General features: G+C 36.4%; 1 protein-coding gene across 1 annotated transcript in view; it reads left to right on the forward strand.

The window, feature by feature from the left end:
- CDC73 (cell division cycle 73) overlaps positions 1–21,967 on the forward strand; it is a 110,385-nt gene that overhangs the window by 38,447 nt on the left and 49,971 nt on the right. The window contains exon 10 of the mRNA XM_075097202.1: positions 1,111–1,175. Within this exon, the coding sequence (XP_074953303.1) occupies positions 1,111–1,175 (65 nt within the window). The remainder of the gene's footprint in view (positions 1–1,110; positions 1,176–21,967) is intronic.

Below are 21,967 nucleotides of genomic sequence, written 5' to 3' on the forward strand. Positions count from 1 at the left end.
GGCCTTTTTGTAGATTCAGGTATGAGCATTACTTTGATTCTGCATTATTTCTGGTCTGTTATGTTTTTGCGCTGATGCTTTGTGTGAAGGTGGTGTAACAAATGGCAGTAATCTTCCAATTCCCAATAAGTGTTGCTGGACAGTATCAGTTACCTTTACCCAAGTCTAGCTGAAATAGCCCAAAAGTTGCTTAGGTATAGACAAATGCTTGCTTATCATGGTTAGGTGATTATCGTGCCATTTTAAAGTGTTAATTGATTGGGTAGTTGGTTGATGGGGTCAGTTGACAGTAAATGTACATGGCTAGGGAATTTACAAAAGGAAAAAGGTTTTCTTGCAAGTCATGGTGGCAATATTCAGGAGCTGACTTTGATCTTAGAGCTCTGGGATTAGGAGGACAGAGGAGAAGTGTTCAAAAGCAAACAGGCTAGTGGCAGCAGGTTTACTCACTGAGAACTTGCAGGCTTCATGCACTTACTCAGCATATATTTGGTCTGATTAAAACTATGGAAAATAAACCTATACAACCCTTTTTATCACCTTTAGTCTGGTAGTGTGAATTTATGTAGATTCAATCCTCTGTATCATATGACAATTACTTTGTTGCTCTTCTGCACTCTAGAAGTTAATTTATCGTTTTAAGTGGCTGCGGTTTTATAGTCAGCATGTAAACCTGTTTCTTATTAAATATATTTTTCCATTAATACAAATACAAGTTGAATATGTTGCATTATAATGCATTCTGGGAATATGAGGTACTTCTCCATTTTGTAATGAAGAGAATTTCTGAGACTGCATGCATGTTTTAACACATTCTTACAAAAATTTAAACTTACATCCTTTCTCTGGTGTGGTTTGAATGATTCCATGCAGCAAGAAAAGCTCACTCTGGTTACAGAAAGCAGAAATACCAAATGGACCTCTGTCTAAAGGAAACAGAGGTTTCCTAATTAACAACCAGGTTTTGTATTGTGAACGGGACCTAAACCACTACCAACAGCAAGATGTGTTCTTTGCAAAAATAATTTCAAAGATATTTCCAGTGTTGTCCATTTAGACATGCCGTCCCTATGTTTGTAATGATTTTCAAGAGACTGTTTTCCTTTGCAGAAACGGAAGGCTTTAAAATTGATACTATGGGCACCTATCACGGAATGACTCTGAAGTCTGTAACGGTAAGCTGAAAGTCTTTTCTTAAATATGTTTTACAGAAAAGCTAGTGTACCTATACATACATATATATGTAGATAGATAGATATAGATACAGATACATATATATCTTGTTAGCCTGGCTGAGGCTCTGGAGGGTCACTTTGGTTGACTAACAGAATTCATGAAAGTTCTTCGCTGAAAAGATAAAACATGTTTTGATTTGGTCTGTACATTTTAGAGGTCTTTGCTCAAGGGATTTGTCGGCAGTAAAAAGGTGTGCTGGGAAGGCTTTTTTGGCAGGTGGTTCTTGTGGAGGTGCAGCCGCCTTATGCTCGATTATACTAAGACACCCAGATTTTTGCTAGCTGTATGTAAGTCTATGAAGAACATCTTTCATAATCGTAAGTGCTAAAACTATACTCGCAAAAGAGTAGTAATAAACCTAGGTTTTGGTGTATTGCTCTGCTTCCTACTCTGCATTTAATAGCAATAATTTTGTTTAGTGGTGGAAGAATTTGACCTCTCCATTACTGTTGAAGCTTTCTAGCCTAGTGAAACGGACTTTTTATGTGACTTTACAATGCTGTCAGTGGGAATTGCTACATACATAGATGAGAGAGACCCTCAAACAGATTTCCTTTTTTTCTTTTGGCCAATATTTGTCTGCTTTTGTGGGAGTGGGTTGGATGCTTTTAAACAAATACTGTTTTGATCTGCTGGTACGTAGGGCAGATGCTACAAAACTAATGCAGAGCCCTCATTAAGGTTTTTGCCATCTGCATACCTATATAAATCCGATGTATAGACAGCATTAAACACTCTCCTAAATCCACTCACTTCTCCTAGTTTGCACTAATTTGAACGTAAAATAGTATATTAAATGTAAATTTCTTAGAAACATTGAGAGCTTTTTCTTGTTTGATAAAAGTTCTTGCCCAAGTCTTTCATTCCCAACCTCCTCTGTACTTAAAATTCTTAAAAATAAAATGGAAGGGAACACTCTAAGAAAGAAATCTACTTAGTTCTAAACAGTGTTATTTCTAGATTAATTCAGAAATTGATTATGTGAAGGAAGAAAATAACCCATTATGTCCAAAGATTTGCTCTTGAACCTTGCACGAATTTAGGGCTGCTTTATGAGGGATCAAGCAGTGTTATACCAAACGCAGGTTTCTGTGGTATAATATATCTGTTTTAAGTGGTAGTGTCTTGAAATGACTTATAAAATAGGTTCTGTTAAAGTTTCCCTGTGGGGAGGAAAGAAAGAAGAAAGGAAATAAAAAGCAGACTATAATAAAGTAGAAATGTTGAAAAGTTTTGAGCTTATCAGTATAAAAACTGGACAAGTGAAGGGATGCACAGTAACTCTAAAAATGATAATTTTTAAAAGTTCATTAAGAATAATTAAGGTTTTTTTTATTCTAGGAATCCTAGCTCACGTATTCAGCATACTACCTAGAGTTTTGAGATAGAGTTATTAAACTGTCCTTGCTGGTTTCTTCCATTAAGGAAGAAAATATAACTGATACTAAATTACTAGTAAATCTTTTTGCAACATACACTAGAATTTCTTTGAAATAACTATTTGAGGTATTGCATGGCTGCGCCTAAAGTATCTGGTGTCATGAGAAATATTAAAACTTCATCTGTCATTTAGCCTTTTTCTAAGAAAGAACTTGTAAGGGATTTTTGGAGCCTTATTTTCCAGACTGTTAAAAAGGTGCCCTAAATGTTTAGGTCATTCATAAATTGCGGAGACATACTGACTTTTTGTTTCAGGTGGGGGAGAAGTAAATCTGTTAATTATGTGCCACAGAAATGTTCATCTGGTTTTGTCTATGTTTTATCACAGGGATGGACCACATATTTCTAACCTGTAATTTTCAGATCATTGTTTCGTGTAGAATACTTAATCTCCTACAAATTTAGCCAATGAATATAATGTGTATTTCCATTAAACCTCTAGGAGAATAAATTATTTTCCTATTTCCTCCCTCGTTTTGTCTAGCATAAAAAAGTAGGAACAATGCACAAAAACCTGAGTAAAAACATAATACGTTAGCAAATTTCATTGGCTAAATCATAGGAATATGGAGGATAGCATTGGAATTGCCTCCTATCTACACTATACAATCTGGTATCCTGAGAGTATTGGTATAATCCCCTTCTCAAAAATTTCAAAGGAGTTGTAGTGTTAGGTAGCTCCTTGTTAGAGGCTGTCTTCAAACTTCAGACCTCTGATTTCCAGAAGAATGGTGAAACGGTTAATTTTTATGCTATTGTTCTCCTTGACTTGGATAGTTCCTCTGTTTCTTCTATGGTGTTTGCTTCCATTAACATACTTATAGAGAGCAGTCATATTCTCTTAAGACTTCTTCTTTGGCTTGGCTAAGCAAGTCTTATTGTAAAATAAGCGTTCAGCTCCCATGTGAGTTTTCTTTCTCTAGCTATTCCAGTTAGAATTCATCTGTTTATTCAAGCACGGAGAAGTAAAATTTCATGGAGTCTTTGAAGTGAGATCTCACCAATGGTTTGTAGAAGGGCATTAAGAATTCCGTACTGCTTTTGAAATTATAGATTTTGTCTTGAGGCAGATGAATTAGGTGTTTTACTTTGTTCTTTATCGCTCCTTTGTATCTTCTTATTTTGGTTCTATTTTCCACTTTGGTTATGAGTTGCATGTTGGACGATATGTTTATCCTCGTGTGGTGGTTAATTTAAGTGTTTAATGTTATTGGCAATACCATCCACCCTGACTTTTGTTCTCTCAGTGTTATCTTGATTACTTTGGCTTCCTTGTCACACATTGTCCTTTATTTTCTTTGTCTGAATGAAGCAGTTTTGCTGGTTAGTCTTCTCTTTAAAAGGTTTATGGAGTCATTAGCTTCCAAAAGTTTTGATCTTGTTAGCAATTGGAAAAAACTTCGTAGGCATATGCTTATTACCTGGAATGTAAACCATGACCCGCTGCCTGGAGTTGCCCACCTGCTTCTCATGTAAAATTTGTAAGAAGCTTTTATTTGTTTTGTGTCATATTCCCTACATGTCTTCCACTTGCACTCTGGCTCATTATAATTCTCTGTAATGATTTTTATGAAATATGCAAAATTTCTGTTTTGTGTTTGTTCTTGCTGAAATGTGAGTTGTCCTAGATGCTTGTTCTTTTTAACAGCAAAACAAAAACTTCTGCATCTTGACTGCCTTCTTTTCATCAGTGATGTTGGAAACTTTCTTAGTATTCAACATTTATGCCAGAACAGATGGTGAATGGTGGGCTTTTTCTGAAGTAATGTCAGCTAAAATAACTTGTGCTGCTGGCAGTTCTTGCCTGTAAAAGGGTTTTTGCTTAATTGGCATACTTACTTTCTCTTAGGAAGAACTGACTTATTAGATGAATTTTTATTGTGAAGGCATGATTTCATTATTCTGGACCTGGAATTGTTTATAACAGGACATCTTCCTCTGAAAGCCTTTTTTAATACCTTTGGCATCTTCTATTTGGTTGGATTGCTCATGTTTTGGAAACGAGTAAGCTAGTCGTGGTAGCTTTTGCTATGTAGTTACCCAGGAGTTCATGTTGCAAATTGTGCAGCATGGCTTTTAGGAACCTACAGAACTACTTGCATGCTTCACTTCAAAGCTTAATCCCCTGTATAGCAGGGCAACTTGTGGGTTTTTAAGTGGGAAAGTTTGCTGTTTAAGATGGATCAAGTAAGAGCTATGGAAGATAAGTATTTTAGTGTTTTCATACCACACAGGGTGTGAGGGAATGCTGAGAGAGAATCTTAAGCTGATGTTCTCAACATGTGCTTTTCTTACTTGTGTAAATTCGACATGTTCAGGGCATTAGCCTTCTGCTTTTCTAAAGAGAAATGTTAACTTGGGATCTAAGCGAGTGTCATGTAGTGGAAGCCTAGAAAGTGGGTCTGACGTCTTATATGGAACGAAATTGAATTTTGGACTACTGGTTCCTGTGACTAGAGTATGTGAAGTATTTAGCTGTTCCTATAGCTTGAGATGTCAAGATCAGAAGAAACTAGCTACCTGCACCTATGTCAAGGTACGGGAGAGGTTGCTTGTTCTATGGGTGTCTAATAAAGCTGGCTTATATAGATCTGTACTAAAGTGTATCCTCTTCAAAGCTGAGGCATGCTTTGTATTGACTGTGTGCACTTGCAAATAATATTTTTTTCTCCCTGGCAATAATAGTCACGGTGATGCTGGTTTTATGAATCTTTGTGGTTTTTTTCTTAAGTTTTCATGACTTTCATGTGAAAGTAAAGAAGAGAGAGAGAGCCTGTGGAGTTCTGCAGAATGATTTCCTCCAAGTTCTGAGAGTCTTGACTGGCCATGAACTGTGATTCAGTGTGGTTATAAACTTGGGTGCAAGCAAATAAGATCTGTGTAGTACTGCAGTAGGCCCTTGTAGAAATTACTCTGTTGTCTTTCCTAATTGCTAAAAGCTCTCCTGTTTTTTAACTTCTGGTTTCTTTTAGTATTCAAGGCTGCTGAAGCTCAGGAGCTTCCTTTGTCTTTTGTTTTTGCTGATGGTAATGGAATCTGTCATTGATCGTCTGCACTCATAAGCAGCCAGAACTACTGTTGCCATTTCTTTCTCTTACTTTTCAGTAAACAGGTGGATACAGCAGCTCTTTTAGGTATTGAGACGATATCCTTACCAGATAGTTTGGGGCTAAGAATCAGTATAGTTTAGCGCGGGTTTCAGTTGAGGCACTTGGCTTCTAGCAAACTCAGATGCAAATTTCTGCAGTGTATTCAAACGTGTAAGTTTTATCTCTAGTAAGAAATTCTATGTAAGTTTTCAGTGCTTTTGAGTTCAGTGAGAATGTTTTTTCTACAAATTAACAAAAGTAACATCCATCTTTCCAATGTAAACTGCCAGGCTTTACAACAATCTCTCCATTTTAAAATTACCCTAGGTAAGCATACGAGACTATCAGTAATTAAAGAAAACACATTACATTTCAGTTGAAACATACATTCCATAGTCCTGGCAGAAAACAACTAATAAAAAAAAGGGGGTCCCTATGAAAACCACAGCGGCTTAATTTCAGAAGAATTGGAAGGCTGATTCAGCACCTTTAAGGTCAGCAGCTTATTTCATCAATCTGTGGTCACTGTCAGATTTTGAGCATTAAGTAATCAAAGGATGTTGCTGTTATTGCCCCCAAAATCTTTTGAGTATGGTATAGTTTCGGTGATTTTATTATTTTAACTGAGAGGTGAACCTCTGATGTATTTCCAGAGGATTAGAGTGTAGTAGAATGAAGGGAAATGCTAAGTTTCTGACACCTTGAAGAGTGGGCCATTTGGAGAGGAAGCATTTCAGGGCAGAAGCAATCAACATGGGGTGTGTATGTACATAATATAAAAGACTTCAGATAATTTATATCTTTGTGTAAGGAGGTAAATCCACGAGATCTTTTTTTTAATCTATTGTGAGGAATTAAGATTGTGATTCAGTGCTGAAACTTGAAGTGACTTTTCAGAAGCATATGGTGGAATTGGATGATATCTTTCAATGCACAGATAAATAGCACTTACCTTTAAAAAACAGATAAATTTAATGCATCCTAAATATGAGATAGGAAAGCTATAACTACTTATCCACATGTCACCATTTTTGTGTCTTGTGCTAATCTAATTAAAATATCTGAGACCAGTGGTATTGAGGGAGGAGTCAACAAAACAACAGACTCTTTCAAAGCGTTTGAAATGGGTTCTGAATTGGAGCATAATTTTCATGCAGTCTGTGCATAAGCTGGTTATTGTTCTTGATGCGAGTGTAACACCAGCCTGCCCGTGCCCCCGCTCCCCTACGCGGGCTGAATAGCACTCTGTGAGCTCTCTGTATGCCTGCTTTCAGTCTTTAACCATCAAGAGGAGATGAGGAAAACTGAAATAATTGTCTATTTTAAGAATGTTCATAGGTGATGCTGGAGGTAGACTTTTATTTTCATTGGATTTATTAATTTTTTTCATGTTAAGTATATTTATCTGGAACTGTAATTCAGCCATAACCATGAGGTTCTCAGTCCATGAGGGTTAAGGACTAGGACGCTGACTACTAACTCAAAAATAAATAAATAAATAAAAGTCTTTGAGCTGGAGAAATTATTTTTCTCCAGAATAGTTTGCTAGCAACCTTACACTGCTCTGGGATAACAGAGTAGGAGGACTTGTGCGTCTATGTTACTCTAATGAGAGTGGATGAAATGCAACCAAATATCCTAAGAACTATGACTGTATTTTATATTTAAGGTCCACATAATAATTTCAGTGGCTGGCATTTCATTGCCTCAGTTGTGTTTCAAACATTAAATAAATTACTCTCCCCTAAAGAGTTTTAGTATAAATAGTCAAGCTTGTGGAGACCAAGGAAAATCACACACAAATACTGCTTTCAAGAAAACGTGTTAGGTTGAACAATGCTGCACTCATTTTCTCAGCGATTGTAAATAATACAAATCTGTGCCAAGTTATCTTGCCGTTGTACTGCATTATACAGTAGAACTGCCTGTTTTGTTCCTCGTAAGTTTTCTTTATTTTAAGACTATGAGCTGCAAATTCGAGAAAAGTGGATGTTGTATAACCCGTCACACATCTGGAATTAGGCACTGCTGTGTTGCCTAGTATGTTACTGAACAAAAGGGGGAGCAAGACCTGGAGCCATCTAGCTTTGTTACTGAATGAACGTGTCTGAAGTCACTGTTCTGTGTAGAACTTGATTGTGTCAGCACGCTAAGTGTGCTTGTGGCATGCCTGTCAGGTCCTTGAGTGGTTTAAATGGAGGAGTGCCAGTAGGAGAATCCCCATGTATTTCTGAGTATCCGTTGAAGTGGAGCTTTAGACACCCAGGCAGCTTTACTAACAAAAGCTTGGGAGCCTTAAGAATTCTTGGTATGAATTTTAAGATGACTTGCTAGACCTGTCTTGACCTAAAGCTGAATGATATGAGTTTATTTGCTAGCCCTATGGGTGTCCCTTGAGAAACTCATCTGCCATGTACACTGTGTGCTACGGCTTAGATCCTTTGTGAACGGTTCAGAAGTCACTCTAATTTGGAAACATGACCCCAAATAAAAATGTTATATGAAACTTTGTGCTCTTTGAATTGGATGTCCGCTTTCTGCTTGAATGCTGTATAGGTGCTTAGATTCACCTGTGTTTCTCAGGTCTTAAGGTTCATCTGTAATATCTATTAATAGAAGTTTTATAGGGCATTGTGCAGTGACACCAGCTAAACTTGAGCGGTACCAGCTACTTGAGCTGTCCTAATTGTTCTGAACGATCAAACATCATGTGCTTCATGTAGCTTATATGTTTAACAATGTTGTCAACATATTTCCCTCTACAAATTATCTCCAAATGTCTACTGAATATGTAATAGATGCATCTTCAACTGACAGTTCGTTGTCAAATTTCTTCTAATGGGGAAAGAACAACTTTGCTATTAAGTAGTGTTGTAATTATTCACAACTATTGAAGGCGGTATAAAGGTCTTATGACCCAGTAGAAATGAGCGTGTGACAGGTGGGGGACCAGAAGGTCGTTTACTTTAACATTCCTTTTTCTCCCTGCAAGTTTATCCACATCTGCCAAAACAATCAGGTGGGTAGCCATCCTACTGACTTTGAATAAGAGTTTTAACAAAGTTTCGAAGGTTTCCAACATACTTCGCAATTTGTGATATAGTAACTAAATCAAAGTTACAATTCAAGCATTTCATGATCAGCTGAGCCATTTATGTAACTAATCTGAGATGACTGAGTCAAGATTTCCTTCTCTGTTCAGTGCTTGAGATCATACAATTGCCATTACGCCATGTGACGTTTTGCTGCTTGGTTATTTGGTCTTAATGGAGTCAGACACAATTCATTATTTGTGGAAACAAGTTTTCTGTTTGGAGTACTTGCCTGTATGTAACTTAGCATCATGGTTGTGTCTGTTTCTGAGCTTGGAAAGTAGGATAGCTTGATTATTACCCTAGCAACATACATAGGAACATGCCTCAAATCCCAGTCTCAAGTACATCTCACTTGTGCTACTTACTACTACTAAGCTAAGCCAGAGCAAATCCTCCTGAGTTTTTTTATAAGTCCTGTACTTTTTCTTTATTGTCAGGGCCCTCTCTCAATGTTCTTATGGACTGTTGTTTCAACTTGTGGACTTTGTTCTGGAGTTGCTGTTTTGAAGGTTCACCTCCTTTCCTCCTTCTGGCAGTATGGGTTTGTTTTGGGCTTGGTTCTTGAACTGTCTTTCTGTATGTGGCTCCAAGCAGAGAGTACCTCAGTGTGGCAGACGTACTTAATGGGTGAACAGTTATTACAAGAGTGTGTTATAGGCAGGTGTCCTTTACTTCATCAGAATATGTAAGGCAAAGAGGGTATTTTCTAAGCACATCAAACCTGCAGGGCTCAGAATTGAGACAGATCTTTGGAGGTAGATGTTAATGAAATGTTAAGGTAAGAACCGTGGTTCTCAGTCTTTTGGGGGACAGATTATAAGTGAAGTAATTCAGCACTATTTCAATGTAGTGCAATATCACTAATGAGAAGGTTCAGTCAGAATAGCAAAATAGGTGATATTTTTAAGCCTTTAAGGCATTTCCTCCTTGCACCATTTAAGAAAGCAACTGATTAAGACTGGCTATATTTTGTTCTCTAACTTTATGTAATTTTATTGTTCCTTCAAAATCCAGGTGTTAATCGGCCTGTGTCTTCTATGCAGCCACATGCTGTTGCTGTTTGAATCTGCATCCTCACTTTCAGAATGTTTAAATGTGTGTTATTTATCTTTGATGGGCCAACCTGTGGGCAAAGTCCTGTTTTGCTACTGGTGGTTCTGGATACGGTCTGTTTCAGCATAGGCTTCTCATTAGGTAAATGCCGTAAAGACTATATAATGAACTCCACATTAGTTGTGGCTCACTCTAGTAGCATTTCAGTAATACTGATCATACCTTCTGGAATATACCTTTGACTGTGATCTGCTGAGCTGCCATCTGGAGCTATATTAAAGTTTTCACTGAGCAATATGCCACTGAGGAAACTACTTGCATCAATGCTGCTGGAAGGGTGGTTCTTTGGTCTTCTTGATCTAAAACTCTCAAAGGCACTGTTCAGCTAAGCTAAGTTAGTTAAGGGGGACCTGTGTATATATGCAAGTGCATGTAGATAAACATTGAAAGATGTATCATCTGTTTTAATCATCATTCACCACTTTCTATTTTGCCCCTTTTTCTTCCCAAACGGATTGTGGAATTTTCTGGATGTTTTTGGTTTAGGGCTTTTCTAGGTCACAGGAACTGTGTTATATATACTTTTCAATATATATATATATATACACACACACACTCTTGAGATTTAACACTGAAGATACTGATCGGATAAAAAAACCCCATCTGGTTTCTAATCTTTGAGTTCATAAATACACAGTGTGAATGAATTTCTTTGTGATAAAACATTCTGATTTTCTTTTGAAGTGTAAAAGTGATTCTCACATTTTTGTTTGCTCCTGTGTGAACATATTAGACTTCAGTACTTACTATTTCAAATAACGGTTTGTCCAGTGTACTTAGTGTCAAATTTATCTAAAGCGGTTAGTAAATGGAAAGAAATTGATAAATATCTTTGAGAATAACTGCTTTATTACAAATACATATTTTTATTACCTATGGTATAAAACTTTTGGTTAGACTTCATACAACCGGAATGCTAATAAAGAGTGCTTTTATTTCATCTTACATTACCATTGCATTTGGCAGACTAAGTTTTAGGAAGTTGAACTATTCAGTTGGCTTGCTGCTTTGGGAGACTGAGGATGTATTACTGGGATTAAAATATCTTACTTTTTTGGTTCTTTGAGGTTAAAAGCAGATGATACTTTCCTTCCATAAAGGTGTATGAGTGGGTTTTGTGCATAAGTAACAAATATGCTTTTAAAATCCAGTTAGAGTGTGAAGCAAAGTTTTGTGTAACTAAGGAAAGTGATGTAGTGATGTGATAACATGGTTTATAGTTAACTGTCAGTCTAGTTGCTGTGAATTCATATTACTTAGAATTAAGAATTTAATTCTTAATTCTAAGTTTCTTCATAGGGAATAAAAGTAATGTGTGTTTTCTCTATAATTACCTAAGTCTCTCTTCCACCCCTAAGTAAAGTGTGTATCTATCTCCTCATACCCTCCCTTGACCTGGAACGAAGTGCAGTTGATGAGTTAGAGATGTTTGCTTTCGGGTGGCTTGGTGCAGCCATTTTGAGGAGATAGAGAAAAAGCACTGCCTGCCTTTCCCTCCTTGCGAGCAGTAATTTGAGCATTTTGTTTCCCTGGCCAGAGCAATTGTCATAAAAATTGACAAAGGCAATAACTTTTCTACAGGTTTTATTGAAGTTGGAAAGCAGGTTCAGAATATACTGTGGAAGAAGCAGCCTACTTCAGTAACATTCCTTCTCTAACAAATCTGTTTCCTGAGGGGGGAGGAAAAAACCTCTCCTTTTACTCTGGAATAAGGAGACCTGAGGGTGCGTCATGCAGCAGTACTTGTCAGTCCTACTTATGAGTTATCTTTGGAGCAATTGATGCAAATCAGGCAAATAGATTACAATATTACTGAAAGTAAAATGGAATCCAGTTGTCGTTAACAACAAAACACAATCAGGCATGTTATATTTTTAAAGTAAAACAGAAGACTTCTGGATAGAGAGAGCTTTATAAGGTATTAAGCCAAATACTTTGTAGGTAATATATACAATAAATTATAATATACACAACATATACAGCTACCTCATATTGGTCTATAAAATCTGTTCTATTTTAGGGTGACATCGTATGCCATAACAAACAACTGATTTTTATTGTAGGTTTCACATGTATAATTAGGTCTGGAAAATAATGTCATGGAAAAACTTCCAGAAATATCTGGACATGAACAGCAGGTGAAATGCAGATTAAAGTAGTAAAATACATATTAGAATACTGAATGGATCACAATGCTATCTTAATAATTAAAAACTAAAGAGACTCTCGACTGCCTGGTGTAATGTTACATCTGGTTTTAAAGGGTAGTTTTATAGTTGGCTCACATCTCGTATGTGGAGCTTGAACACATCGACTTCCTTGTTCATACCTGAAATCTTTTGAAAATTTTATTTACTTGTTTGTTACAGGTGCCATTCTGACTAATGAAGGAATAGCCTAATCAGCCAGTTTGCTCACCTTTATTTGGATGTACTAAATATTTAATGAGAGTAACTTTAATACGCATGTTATTGTACTGTACAACAAGACCACATACTCAGTATGTTTCTTGTATTCCTTCCCTTAGCAGTTCTCAGCAAGATTCTTTGTCCTTTTATTTTCTTCTCTGGAAGGCTGCCTGTAGTTGGCTGGTATAATCAAACAGTGTGAATTGCAGTTCTTTCAAATACAAATATAGGTATTAGATCCTTTTAAAAAATGAGCAACAATAATCCATATGCAGGAAACATTTTATAGATAGAAATTTACAGTACACAGAAAACATTTTCAAGCATTATTCTATCACTCCTTTATATGGAGCTGAGAGGAAAAGAATGTAAAAGGTAATAAGTATTCAACATCCTCCAGGTTAAGATCAAGAATGTGCTATCTGGAAGCAGTAGTTACTAGTATACTAATATTTGTGAAAGTTCTTAGTTATGAATAAGAATCACACCTTTAAGGAAATATTGCTTTTTCTGATGCCTCTCATAAGCGGAATGAAAATGATTGATAAACCTGACATTTAATATTTGGCAAACTTCAAGGAGTTTCTGCCTTATGTTCAGTGAAGTGATGTTTCTTTAGTGAAGCCATATTTAAACTGTATTAAAATGCATAAAGATATATTGATATTTCACAAATGTGGCATAACTAAAGAATGCTCACAGCTTTAAGAAATATGTTTGGGGGGTTGCCCCCCCTCCCCTATTTTTTAATAAACAAAAGACTCACTTTGACTCAAGTAGGCTCGGCAAATTTTCTCTCCTACCACGTTCCCCGCAAGGAAGCTAAATTAATTCTGTCTGTAAGAAGATTAAAAGCTGATGGGGTGGGCAGATGTTTTCTTTTCTCAAGGGTGAAGGAAGTAGAATCAGGTTCTCTGGCAAATCTGAAGGTGATGGGGGAAAATGTTCTGCTTCTAGTTAAATTGCAAAAAGGCACTAATGCCTTTCTGTAATAAATTTGGGGTTTTGGGTTTCTTTTTTTTTTGTGTTGGTGGGGAGGGAGTGCGCTCCGTCATTTTTAAGCTTCTTGTGCTTTGTGATGTTATCTTGGTGGAGGAAAAAGATGTATTCTGGTTTTATTAATAGTTCATTCACTCTAACACTGATCTGTAGTGAATTTGGTATACTTAAATGTAGGTGTTACTGTGAATTGTATTTTGCTTTTTAATTCTTTTTCACTGTAAAAATTTAAAGCTTAGTACTTCTCTACATAGAAAGATATATGCTTATTTAAATCTGGGTTCTGTTAGTTTTCAGTTCTTTTGATTAATATGTTAATATTTTTATTTTCCATTGATAAAGCCCTGGCTGAAGTCATGCTTATTCCTTCTTACCAAGCTGCTGTAGGAGAGACTCACGGGGGATGCTGTGTGCTTTCTAGCAGTATTCACAGGCCTTCTCTGATACAAACTGATTCTTAACCGCTGCAGCCTATCTTCAGCTGTCGTAGCCTCCAGCCTGCTGCTGAACTGGGAGCTATTTAAGAGTTTAAGTTCACAAGTTATCTGCCTTTTTCAGCATCAGATCTTCCTGGATTCCCATCTTGTTTAGGGATTTTGTGACACATAAATAGACTTCTGGAAGTGCCTTCACACTCAAGCATATGTTAATCGAAGAGCAATAGCTGTGTGTAACTTTGGGGGAGGAACCTCTGCCCTGTCTGAAAATAGATCTTTTTTTCTTCCTGGTAGCCTTTGAGTTTCAGTCAGTCAGTGCCCTTCAGGGATTCAAGGATCTTCTAGAACTTCCTCCCAGCCTTGTCTTGGAGCTGCTGAGCTCCCCAATACAGGATTTGTTTTAAAGGGTTAAAACTTTAAGTGATTTTTCATTTGTAATTAAATATCTTGGGTCTTTCCAGCGTGAAGCTGTTGCCACCTGAGTGTGGCTAGGAGTCATTAGGAAGTTAAGAGTCTTCAATGATCGTATCCATTTTCCTGTTAAAGCAAGAGCTTCATAGTTCTGCCATTCAGAAATAACCTTTTCTCCTTAATACAAAGGATGATGCAATCTAATATGGCAATATACAAGTATTCCTTAAGGCTATATCTAGATCAAGGCACTCAAGCAAATTAAAGCGAATTACCAAAGTGTACAACATCAACACTCGTAAGTTATAATGCATTAAATTGCCATTGGCTGGTGATGTCTTTAGGAATAAAATTACTTTAGTTAGCTGTAGTTTAATTTCCTTGGTTTACAGTGAGTGAAGGCCAATTTAATCCTGCATTAGAAAATTAATGTGGGAATTAAATGCATTTAAATTAATATGCTTTGACTTCTCACCTTTACTTAAATCTTTATAAACCTTTAGATCATTGGTTAGCCCATTAAATTTGGGAGCAGCTTCCCCGGACTGACTTACGCATTTCCTGCATCTCTTGTGCTGAGGTCCCATTTCTTAGTGCTGTATGCATGCACTGCTCGCTCACATAGGATTACAGATTTAATCTGAATTAGAGCCACAAATAAAATTGAACTATTGTTCTTCAGTCCAGGTAGTAATGGCTAGATTATACAGAACTACGATGGTGTTTAGTAAATAGCCTGTAAAAGCTGTGCGTTTTCCAGCATCTTCTGGATTTCCTGTGAATTCAGTACCTTTTTAAAATTTTCATAATGCAGTTATTCTGTGCATATTTAAAAATAAAAGATGCAGAGGTCTTTTTGACCTCTGGTTTTATTTAGCTTGGCAAACCCAAGGGTAGTTGATTTTGCTTTCAGTTTTATGTAGCAAGTTTGGGGTCTTCAAGGTGAGAAGGGAGTAGGAAATTAAATTGCTGTGGATGTTTAATAGCGTGTTTATTTTGGGGCATAGTCACTCCTTTCACACTTCAATTGTTATTACATAGAGAGAAACACTAATTTCCAGTACTTAAACTGATCTGTTGAAGCCTACCACTTAAAATTAATCTCATTTACTTACTTAAGCTGCTTAGGGCAGCATATTTTGTCTTACAGTTCCTTTGGTGCTTGTCCTGCCTGTGTATTTCCCCAGAAGTGTGGCTTTCCTTGATTTTGCATCTTTTGTCTCTGTGCATAGAATTGAGACACTTACTGAAGTGTCTCAATTTTAAAAGTTTAGAATAATGGGCAGTAATTATGAAGTATTTCTACTGAGGTTTTTTTATATCTTTCATTTAACGTAGTTAGGAGCAGCACAGTAAATCTGTAATTTCTACTCCCATACCACATATATGGAGGATGGTTTAGTCTCAGATGAAAACATCCCTAGAGTTGAATCTGTACAGGTGAATTTCGGTGTTCTATCCTTACCCTTTTCAGTAAATGGAGAAAATCAGGTAACATTTCTGAATTGTTGGATAACTTCTATCAACTGTTTAGGGAGGTACTAATCAACATTTATACTTACTGGATTTTTGTCTATTCTGTATTGGTGCACTGGCAAACCATTGAAACAAGTCAATTTGAATTGTTCTGATATCATTTGATGCCACTGTTAAACAAAGAGTTGGTCTGCAATATATGACCAATCCTCTGGTGACATCTAAAGGAGTTAAGCTTATTCGTAAGCTTTGAAAAAATTGTATAGAAAATTGAGAAACTGTAGTTCAGTATTTATGAGAACCAGACAGGCTTGTGTCATCTCTTCTCAATGGGGTCTTAAAAAGTGATGTTTAAGGCGTTAATGTTCACTTGTTTAAAAAAAGACCAGTTAGAAATTTCTCTGAGAGAGAAAGTTTAGCTGTGAAGAGGTGATCGTCAAAGGGAAGTAGGACAGCAAGAAAAGAAAGCTTTATTGACCATTATAAATGGAATTCAATTTCTTTGACTTCCCAAAAGTTTGGGATGAACTGTGAACATGGATTCTTGTGTCTGTATTGGCCACTGAAACCAACTAAACGCCAAATTTATTAGCTTGCTCTCTCTCCTATGGTGACACATCTTGTTGTGATGATTTTTTTTCACTTCAAGTAATTGACAAAGCCAGTGTAAAATATGTTCAGCAAATATGTAAAGCTGTTTTTGCCCAAGAGTCTCTAAGTGTCACAGAAAAAAACCCAGAAATTATCCAGCACCTTACGTTATACATCTGGATATGATAAACAATGTGATGGCAAGCCACTCCACCTTCTGGCATGGTTGAATCAGTCCATCCTTTCAGAGCATGAGCACCCTGCAACTCTGCAGTTTATCTTAACTTTAAACTGGGTCATACTTGTATATGTTGAAATGGCTGTACCAGCTAGTATATTCTTTTCAGCATTTGAAACTGATGGAAAAGTACTATGCTATATCCTAGCTAGAATATGATAGCATGTACTGCTTTATGCAATTCAGTTGTACATGGGTGGTGAGAAAAAAGAAGAGGCACTTAATGCTCATTATGATCAGTTTTGTCATGAACATTCTAGGATTCATCTGTTCTGTGAGTAAATCAAGGTATTATGAATCCCAGTATTATGTTAGTATTTCAGGTGCTAATACTTACTAGTCCAAGAGAATATTGTGTTAAGAAACAGGAGGACAGGGGGACGACGACCCCTTTATTCCATGTAATCTCTTCTGCAATGAAAACTTTTTAACAGAAGTTTAATAGATACTTCTAATCTCGCAGAACTGGAAGAGGTAAAACATTAATATTTGGCTGTCATGAGTCGTCTTAGATGCAACAAAAGTAATGTTTCTCAAAGGCTCGATTTATGGAATGTGTGCAGATGATGTTAGAGAAAGCATGTGTTCATGTATATAATTTTTTTTATGAATAGCAGGAGGGGTAAGGAAGAAATACAATTGTGTACTTTAGTTTTTCCATTCTGCTTTGCTGGTGTGAAATTGGACAACAAATCATTCAGTGTTTAACTTTTACAGGTAGAAAATAAGGAAGTTGTAGAGCAAAAAAAAAAATAATTTAAAAATGGTTGAGGGACCCAGGCAGTGCAAATTTTTAAATGATTATGGCAGCATTGTATTTTACTCCAGCTTAAAGCCCCCAGAGTATTGGCAGAAGGCTATCATTCCTTTATTAACTTTAATGAAAGTTGGATACCTCAGGTTGTTTGTAGTGTCCATTTCTCAACTGAATTTTGATTAGAAAGAAAATCATACCTTTACTGGATGTAGCAAGCTAACTTGCCAACTTCTAAAAAGGGGATAATTCACAGCTGGATAGTATGAAGTAGTAACTATGGCTTCTAAATCTGAATAAATTATAATTTTTGTAAAGTAAAAGAACTGTTACCTATCATTCTTCCTCTAATTGTTATTTATTTTTTACCATTTTGAGAATTCAGGAAAAAGATTAGCATTTTTAAGTAATATGGTTAACTTCCAAAATAGGTAAACCATCTCAAATTTGGTGAAATGGTAGAAGTAATCTGCTGCATCAAGTTCTGAAAATAATTTCAGATTTGAAAGACAGAATTTTCTCATGACATTAATATAGGCATTATTGAAAATACTTTTCTGTTGAAGATAACATTTATATAGAAACAATGTCGTTTCCGTGGGTTTGTTGGTTTTTGTTCTTGTTTTTTTTTCCCCTTTGGTATGCCTCAGCATACACTCAGCATAAGCTTTGTAATTTGCTTTTTGAGGAACAGATGTGTTGGTTGTCCCCTCAGGTATGTACATGATATTTACTTTTATTTTAGAGTCTTAAGTAATGTTAGGAGTACCTCTGAATTGTAATCTTGTTCCTTAAAATTATTGGGACATAAAAATGATACCCTTTTCTACATTAAAAAACAATCAGTAAAATACAATACTTTAAATTATTCAAAGATAATACAATGGGAAATTGGTTATTCTCCTGATTCAGAAGGCTGGATAATTGAGTTGAATTTTTATGTCTACAAAAATCAATGCCTAGGTGGACTTTGGAGGAATGCCTATAAAAAGCCTGGCATTTGCATTAAGTAGCAGTACTAAATTTTTGACTGACTCACAGATGGTGTTTTCCAGTGTTTCGTTTTTGTTTTATCATCTTGCATCAACCTGTGTGTTATGTCACAACAGGCTTAAATTATGACATAGATTTTTTTTTACACTAAATTCATGCTTCTTTTGGAAGTGACAGTGACATAGAAATCCTGGATAAAACCTTGAATATCTCTTATTCTCAAAATATTTTTTAGACCTCACCTTATTTAAATGCAGGATATGCTAAATATTTAGTAAAGGCAGTGAGCAACGTTTTAGTTTTCCTTGGTGACTTTGGTATTTCATTTACAAAGGACTTCGTGTGGCAGTTGGTTTTTCTTGTTTTAAGCTTTGAGCTTACTGAAATGCAGGAACGCTTGACCCTTCCACAAGAAAAGATGTGGTGGGTTGTGGTTTTTTCAAGAGTGGAGGGATTTGGTGTTTTTATGGTGAATGCATGTTTTCAATTTTTTATTTTAATACAAAACTTCAAAAAGTGTTAAGAGGGAAAGAACTGTGATACTTAACTCTCTGAGGACTTTTTATCTTTAGGCATGGCTATTTCCTCTAGTCTGATTTTTGACATCTTGGGATTTTCTAAACCTTTAAGGATTTCACACTGTTCTCAGTTTCCTCATCTTTTTCAGTTGAATTAATTGCAAGACAATATCAAAACAAGTATCCTTAAAATGATAGGATGAGAAACGTGTTTTACACACTGCTTTCTAATGAGGTAAGAAAAAGAGACTCCTCTATTATGCCCACACTGGGCATCTGGGAGATCAGAGTGAGTGGTTCACTGAATATTCCTATTAAGCAGTTGAAATGTCAATAATATTAGATAAAGCTAAATGGGTTAAAAGGAAATGGATGCGCTTGTTCTGATGCATATGCTTAGAGGCATACTTGTATATTCTTCAGTATAACTTGGCCTCCAGTGAGGTAAAGCAGCTTGCAGTGTTTTCTTACTTTAAAAAGTGTATATTGGTTACAAACTGATAAAGACTGTAGAAAAACAGCGTTTTCCTCCTTCTCCTCCTCCTTTCTGGGGCAACTGATATCTGGAAGATAGCAGCAGCAATTCAGTTCACTCTTTATAAGCATATTCTCTCAAGCCTTCCCAGGAGAATGAAAGTCCTTTGAGAAAAATCCTGTCAACGATTTTAGCAGTCTTGACCATCCTGTACACCAACTGTGCACAACTTAAGCGTTCAGATGGAAACCTTTGAGAGTACATAAAGCTTTAAGCCATGAGTACTCCCTGTGCTGGAGGGACTGGGGGTTTTTTGAGAGTGGTAATTCAAGGTTACTGCCTCGGTCAGAATGTTTTGACCACAAGCATAATCTTGAGAAAAGCAAAGGGAATGGTTCATACCCTGTGGTTTGAGTTACACTGCAGTTAGCTCATGAACCAAAATGCATCATTACTATCATCCAGTTAACGTTATCATGAAAACTGTCAGATTTAAATGCTTAAGAGAGCTCTTCTAACTGTTGCCATGGTAATACCAGAACAGCAACGTGGTAGTTTTCATCCATATCCCATGTTCAGCTAAATTCCTTTGCAGTCATTTAACTGTGAAAGGAAAGTATGATATTCTACTAGGCCAGATTTCTTTAGAGTTAACCAGGGACAGATGAAGACTGGAATTAACTCTTTTTTTTGAAAATTAAATGTAAATCCTAAACAGAAGCGTTCTAGTTTTCTTTGCTTTTGGTTTGACTATGCACTGACATTTCTATATGTAAAATACTCTCTGTGGACTTACTGACCTGCTATTCATGCTGTCGTGTCATGTCTTGTAATTACTTTGGTTCAGGCCACAATAAAAAAACATGGACTGCAATCACAAACTAAAAATCTTGTTAGAAGAATGGATTTACCTAATTTTTATTCACTCTGGATTGGAAGAAGTGCAAACAGTTACCACTAGAAATTCAGATCCTGCTTAGTAATTTGGCCTCACTTCAAATGCTTTCCCTTATCACTGAGCCTGCCCTATATTTTTTCAACCTGTGTGGTGTTGATCAGCTGCTGCGTTTTTAGTTTGTCTTCTGTTTTCTGACATTCAAGTGCTTTTTTAACTGACCTGCTGTAAGAAGTTGTTCTGCACAGCCCTCCCCCCACCCCAGAATGCCTTTGACTTCACTCTTGCTGTGGGTACAAAGGAAAGACAATGTTCTCTCCTTTCTGACCTACATTTTCACAGTGCAGCCTTGCATAGCCGGTGGTGCAGCTTCCCTGCCTCCTTCCTTCCCCCCTGCTCCCCTCGCAGAGTGGCTAGGTCTTGCAAAGCAGAGCTGGAGAAGGGAGGCGGGACTGGGTAATCTGTAGCAATACAGCAAGTGCCGTGTCTATTGGGTAAGATCTGCAATCTGAAATTAGTGTGATCAGCAACGGTGAGACTGTGTTCCACCCGAACGCATGCTGTTTTGGAAGAACAATCTGAAATAAAAAGGATAATGCTCTTCAAATTTGATACGTGTAGTTACTGTAGTGTAATTAAGTATTTATTTGTGCCATTTGACATCATAAAACAGGGATTGAGAAATTAGTTTTAAAATCGGAAAAACACGTAAACAATTCATGATGCTTTTGCAAATCAGTTGCAAGCTTGTTCTTACTCATAACGCAAATGTAAGAAGTAGTAGCTTCTATATTAACATCTTCCCTCTCTCTCATCTCCTCCTAGGAAGTTTTCACACACTGCAATAAGTATTCATTCAAGAGATAAGATTTTCTTGCACTGTGGGATTATGTAGGTATTTTAGATCGAAGTATGTTTGGGGATTGTGTTAACATGTCAGGAAAATCAGTAGGGATGAGGGGCAGCCTAAAGTATATGACTTCTAGGTGCTTCCCACCCCTCCAGTGCCTGACTTAGCATGGATTTTGAGGCAGCTAATGCATATTTTAACAAGTTAATATATTCTGAAAATATTTTGCAAATATGGACTGACACATTTTAAATTACTGCATTGCAAAGAAAGGCAATTTTCAAGTTGCTGTTCTAGTAAGGTTAACCTGAATGCCAGTCTGTCTCCTCTTTTACATCACTGCCATCATATAATTTCAAATTCACAGTATATAAAAATAATTTATAACATTTAAGTGAAGATCTTAATGGATGTTTTTTTCCCCCTCAGACCAACCACTGAGGCTTGGAAGTACCTTTACCTGTAATATTTTTCAGACTAGAACAGATCGTGAACTTTACACATGAAAAAAGCTGTCAATGGCTGGGGGTAGGATCAGTTGTATTACACCAAAACCTGTACTTGTGCATTTTCCAAGGTCACATCTAGTGATGTGTGATCTGCAAAATAACCCACATCACTGATTTAATTACAGATGTGAAAGAAACACTTCTGTTGTTAGTGAATAACAATTTTTTGTGGGACTTCCTTTTAGTCAGCTATTATCAATGTGTAAATCTCTAAATGAAGTTAAATGAATAGGGAAAAATTATAGAATTTCAATTTCTGAGTTTTGTTACCATTCTTCACTTTTCTAGGGTTTTTCTTTGCCTAATGATGGGTACTGATAATGTTGCCTTTTTCTCTATAGTAAGTTTTGTCATGACTTTTTGTATTTATTTTCAACCTGAAGCACAGAGAAACAAAACATTTAAAGCAAATATTATACAAACTTCTATACCTCAATAAG

This window comes from Phalacrocorax aristotelis, chromosome 6 (assembly GCF_949628215.1).
Source record: "Phalacrocorax aristotelis chromosome 6, bGulAri2.1, whole genome shotgun sequence".
Lineage (NCBI taxonomy): Eukaryota > Metazoa > Chordata > Aves > Suliformes > Phalacrocoracidae > Phalacrocorax > Phalacrocorax aristotelis.